The 6,000-nt window shown below is 43.5% G+C and overlaps 1 protein-coding gene across 1 annotated transcript in view; it reads left to right on the top strand.

Annotated features, from left to right (window-relative positions):
• Positions 1 to 6,000, top strand: part of SLC22A3 (solute carrier family 22 member 3) — a 98,576-nt gene that overhangs the window by 36,706 nt on the left and 55,870 nt on the right. Inside the window, exons 2-3 of the mRNA XM_065927738.1 lie at positions 2,958 to 3,061; positions 5,594 to 5,748. Coding sequence (XP_065783810.1) covers positions 2,958 to 3,061; positions 5,594 to 5,748 — 259 coding nt within the window. The remainder of the gene's footprint in view (positions 1 to 2,957; positions 3,062 to 5,593; positions 5,749 to 6,000) is intronic.

Below are 6,000 nucleotides of genomic sequence, written 5' to 3'. Positions count from 1 at the left end.
GCACGCTCAGTCGCTCCGTCGTGGGACTCTTTGCGACCCCATGGCCTGTAGCCACCAGGCTGCTCTGTCCCTGGCAGTCTCCAGGCGAGAATGCTGCAGGGGGTTGCATGCCCTCCTCCAGGGGATCTCGTTCTGCTCGTTGTCCTTGCTACAGTTGGAGCCGGCGTTGCCGCCACCGCCTCCCTCCTCCTTCTCATCCTGCACCAGCGCCCCCTACTGGCAGAACCTAACCGGGCCCGGCTGGCCCAGGATTCTGAGGATGGTAGTTTGCACTCCCCCAACAGAGGATGAGATGGTCGGATGGTATCAACGACTCCATGGACATGAGTCTGAGCAAGCTCTGGGAGTTGGTGATGGACGGGGAAGCCTGGCGTGTTGCAGTCCTTGGGGTCACAAAGAGTCGGACGCGACTGAACTGAACTGAACATCTGTAATACAGAGCAAAGCATAGAAGATGCTCCATATATGGTCCAGATGGTATCATAGTGCTTTACAAACTAAGTTATCATAGCACATTAACCACTTAAACTTTTAAATTAATTTTATTGTCATAGGAAACATGGGAAAAACTTTTTTGATAGCTCCTCTTATGTGAGAGTTAAAAATGTCATCAATTTTATATTAAAGAATTTTTTTGTGCATTTAAAAAGTATTTAGAGGCATCTTAATTCACACAATTCAAAAGGAGCTAAATATGTTCATTAAAAGGACTGGAGAAACATTCCTATACCTACGGCTAATCCAGGTGTCTGAAGCTCAGCTGGAGGAAACAGCTTCTACTGTTTGGGAGTTTACATTTGATATTGGCTGATATCAGCATATTTTCTGAGTCAGAATGTTTTCTCTGGCAGTTAAATCTCCTGTTTGATTTCTGAGATTTTACATACTTTAATTCTAGTTGAATTCTTTACATGATTAATTCCAATGAGAAATTATTTCAGATGAATAATCACCTGCAAGTTTACTTAAAATGAAATTGTTGTGCCTTAAAAAACCAGCATCTATATTAATGATAAATCCCTTTTAAGTTACAACTACTATCCATAGATGTGTATCTTCTTACTTCTTTGGGGCTTCCCTGGTGACTCAGATAGTAAAGAATCTGCCTGCAATGCTGGAGACCCGAGTTCAATTTTTGGGTCGGAATATCCCCTGGAAAAGGGGATGGCAACCCACTCCAGTTTTCTTGCCTGGAGAATTCCATGGACAGAGCAGCCTGGTGGGCTATAGTCCATTGGGTCACAAAGAGTCAGACATGAGAATCTTACTTTTTTAGTCTTCATCAATCTTTTCGGTAGCTCTATGAAGTGGGCCAGCTACTATTGCCCCGAGTCTTTTTTCCAGCCTCTTTTTTTCCAGTCAAACTTAACCGGTTTAAGTGGTTAAAGTGCTATGATAGCTTAGTTTCTAAAGCACTATGATGCCACCTGGATCACACATTGAACATCTTCTATGCTTTGTTCTGTATTTCAGAGGTTGGAGGAGTGCAAGCTACAATTCTCAGCTTCCAGCTTCTTTTTTCCAGCTTTTTTTCCAGGTATATTGGTCGACAGGTCATATATTAGCTGTGGGACCAAGACAAGAATTCAGGTTCTATAAATAAATATTGCAGCTTGCTTATGAATATGTATCCATAAGACCACTCACAATTCTTATCCCAATCACATTAATTTTCGTGTCACACTACAGTCTAGAGCAATGCTCTTCATGTTGGGGCAAGCATGCCGTTTGGAGGTGTGCAGAGATGGTCATGTGGTGAGGGGTCTGGATTTTTCAAAAGCAATCAGCTCTCAGAGCCTTAGCTCACACATGTCCAAAATGGTGTCCAGGATATGTAGTTGATGAGGATACAGGTCTTTTCTTAACGTCCTCCCCCTTTGCGAAAGGACTTCTACCTCTCTCCCATCTTACTATGAGATACTGACCTGGAGTTTTAAAACCTGTGGGGAACCAGTGGGACAATTTGGAATACTGGTAAGGAAGTAACTGGGAAAGAAAGCAAATGACCTGAATGATTTGATTGAACACCTTTTTATGAGCTTGGTGATTCCCATTTCTTTTCTGACAACAAGACTGTGGGAGTCTTAAATGGCATGTTGGTTGATAGAAAAGTTAAACATGAGTTTATTGATGGATTATTCTGTGAATCTTGGCACTGAGAAAGAAGCAATAGAACCGGGTAACAATCCTGTAACAAAACTCTCTCCATTCCCATTACTTTATTTATACAGATAAGTTTTTTTGGCACATAAGTTTATAAAAATGAAAAATCAGGAATAGAATTGATGTTGAGCCCTAACTCATTCTAGTAGTAAACAATCTTCAACCACAGATTACATGAGCTAGCTGGAAAACCCCGAGCTTTCTTAACCTTATTCTAGAAACGGGGAGGGGCATTTCCAATAAAATTTTACCCCAGATAGTACTTGTTTTTCAAGATTCATCTTATCTTACGTTCTTATATCATGTTCTAAAAGTAACTAGAATATAACCCAATCAGAAAGGATTCTAATATTTAGAAACATTGTCTCAGGACAAAAGTTAATTAAATGTCAATTTATATATGTAATACAATATCTTCTACATAAAATATTAGGATATATCCATGTGTGAATGAAACTAAGAATTCAAAGAGGAAAAAGACTGGGGACAAATTTTAGACTATTGCAGAACTTGTTTTCACTGGATTATGGTAGTTGTCATGGCTACGGTACTCTATCGGACACAGTTGGGAGAATGATTTTAAAATGTCAGCATTTATAGTGTGCCAAAAACTACATTGATGGCAGATAGTGAAACTGATAAAGAAGATACATGTCACTGTAAAAGCACCTATGTGATACACTTAAGAGTTTTTAAGGATCGTGCGAGCAAAAATGTTCAAGGATGCAAAAGATCAGGTGTCTTAAGGAGGAGCATTGCCATGGGTCTCTCACGGGTTTTCTTTGTCTTCCCAGTTTGACCTCGTGTGTGTCAACGCTTGGATGCTGGATCTCACACAAGCCATCCTGAACCTGGGCTTCCTGGCCGGGGCGTTCACCTTGGGCTATGCAGCGGACAGGTAGGCATGGGTGAGACAGCCGCTTCACGTCTAGATGATGTGTACCTGTGCAGAGGGAGATGTTTCGTGTTGACTATTAGGAAGCTATGCTTTCTACATTTGGAAAAGAGTCTTCATGCCCCCACTCATGATGCTGAACACCTATTTGGTTGGACTCATTCTTTCCTTCTTCTTAAACTGCATCTCCTTACCCCTTGAACTGTACAACCCACTGGGGCCACTCCGCTTGGGTCTGAAGATGTCTGAGAGTGAACATAAACCAGCAAGGCAGTGACTTCGTGTCTGGGCTGAGGGCTGGCTTGGCTGGACGCTCTGGAGATGATTCCATGTGCTTTAACAACTCCCTAGTTGTGGTTTGATTTGATTTAGTCCTAAAGTCAGCCCCTTACAAATTTGTTTCATTCAATTTAAAAAAAAAATTGTATTTCATTCTACCAGTCGAAAACTTAGCAAAAAGAGTTTTCCAAAAACCATGAAAAGAATTTTATCTCTTATTGAACATCCATCAGTATAAGCCAGTTAATGGCAGACACACCTGACTTATTCAAGACAGTCATTCTCTGTTCGAAATGTTTCAGACATTATTGTTGGTTATTTAGTCCTGCGTAACTACTCATTTATCTCAGTTCTAACTATGAAAATGCTCGTGGTGCTTAGGGCAGGGACAGGAAAGCTCTGGCCCTTGAGCTTATCTGGCTTACTGTCCGACACTTGCTAGCACGTCTGTAGGTGGAATCAGAAGGAGAAAGGGACAGAAAGAAGCCAAAATGGCCATTTCCAGCCTAGGAGGGTCTCTTACAGAGCTACCGACAGCAATTAATTAGCAAATTCCAACAAAACGCCCCAAATCCTGTAGGCAGTTGATGGTCGTTGTTTGACCAGACCAGGACTTCAAAATGGGTGGAACCTTTGGTTTCTGCCCCTTCCGCTTCTTCTTTTTCTCGAGCACTCCCCCAGCCCTCCTCTGGGCCTGGTGCTGTTTCCCCCTCTTTTATGTGTCTTTCCTACTTTCTACTTCCAGCCTTTTCGATTCCTCTTTGCTTCCTTAATCCTCTCCCGTCCCCCACATCATTCCCTCTCTTGGTTGGCTGCCATTTGGGTTTGCGTTATGGGATTTCAATGTGTATTTCTTTCATTTTGTGTTTTCTCTCTCTAATTTAAACATTAGGTTTTGCTTCTGCGTTTCTCTTTGACAGTCAGTAAAGGTGTCTTCAAACTACAGTAAATCAGCTACTGGGGGCAGGTGGGCTTTTCCTTGTTGCATTCCAGGAGGGGCTGGCACCTGACCTCAGACATGACCTGGCGCTCTGGGGAGGAAGACAGAGTCGTGCGTGTCGCTTTGCCCCACCTAAGGGCTGACCGTCTTTCAACTCCCTCAATCTCATATTCTTGAAGGAAAGGACAGGAGTCAATGGAGTAGGTCACCTATCTGCAAGCGGCTTCCCAGGTAGCTCAGTGATAAAGAATCTGCCTGCCAATGCGAGAGAGGCAGGTTTGATCTCTGTTCAAGAAGATCCCTTGGAGGAGGCAACCCACTCCTGTATTCTTGCCTGGGAAATCCCCTGGACAGAGGAGCCTGGCGGGCTACAGTCCATGGAGTTTCAAAGAGTCAGACATGACTTAGTGACTGAGCAAGCACACATCCAAATTCCTGGCCCATCATAGGTTCCTCTTATATTTATGGAAATATTACTATATATCCAGGGCATTTCTAATCCAAGGTTTGAAAATGGTGTGGCTTAAATGAAAAGCCAATGCATACACTAATGGCAGATACCTGGATGTTCAACACACAGGACTCTGTCTTCCTTGTCCCTGGGAAGTATTTCTGACCTGAGTATTCTTGCCTGGGAAATACCATGGACAGAGGAGCCTGAGGGGCTACTGTCTGCAGGGTCACAAAAGAGTCAGACACAATTTAGCAACTAAACAACAACATATCTGTGGGAGGGCAGTAGGAAAGGCAGAGAGTGAATTTAAAACCCTAGGTAAACCGAGACCACTTCTATCTCTACTGTGAAGCAAGAAACTGTGTGAATTTGATGGAAATTGCTGTGGAAATTCACCTGCAGTTGCATGACTGGTATATGGTTGAGCCAAAATTGAAGGCCAGGCCTTTTGGCTGTCATGACCATTTCGGCTACTTTCTGGGCCTCTCTTCTTCTGACTCCACCCGGAGAAATGCGAGGAAGTATCCAGGCTGCCACGAGGGAGGTCGTATGGAGAAAACGCTGTGGATGAGGACCTGGAGAGACGGAGAAGCTTGTCTCCTTGGAAACTGCAGTCCCAAAGGATGCCTTCTGTGCTTTAAACTTCATAAAGTCATTTCAGAGGCATATGCTTTTATTTGCCCTGGTTTTGCTATAAAACAAAACGTAGCACTTTCCGTAACCCTTGACGTGGTGATCAGGAACTTCTAGGGGACAAAAGTTCTGCACTTGAAGTTCTTTTAGCAACACTTACAGTGATCATCTTCTCATGGTGTTGAAAGAAACATTTAAGGTAATCTCTTCCTCTCTGATTCTCATAAAGGTACGGCCGAATAGTCATCTACTTGCTATCGTGTTTTGGTGTTGGCGTCACCGGCGTCGTGGTGGCGTTTGCCCCCAATTTCCCCGTGTTTGTGATCTTCCGCTTCCTACAAGGCGTGTTTGGAAAGGGGACATGGATGACCTGCTACGTGATCGGTAAGACATGGCTTCGTCTCCTTGTCTGTTTGAGGGTCAGGGTTTGGGGGTGAGAAGTGCCACTGCTCAGCCTTCCTCCGGCAAGTCTGGTGACGCTTCACTCCTTCTGCAGCGGTCACTCCTACAACATAGGAGGGTGAGGGACAAGCCGCTGAGTCTTTAGAAGTTAAAATTCCCACCACTGTGTTTGGTATATATTATGTATATATTTGAAAACCAAATATGGAATATCACAAAAAACTGGGGCAAACC

The sequence above is a fragment of the Muntiacus reevesi genome, chromosome 3, assembly GCF_963930625.1.
Source record: "Muntiacus reevesi chromosome 3, mMunRee1.1, whole genome shotgun sequence".
NCBI lineage: Eukaryota > Metazoa > Chordata > Mammalia > Artiodactyla > Cervidae > Muntiacus > Muntiacus reevesi.
The sequence above is the reverse complement of the archived record's forward strand: the minus strand, read 5'-3'. Positions and strand labels throughout refer to the sequence as shown.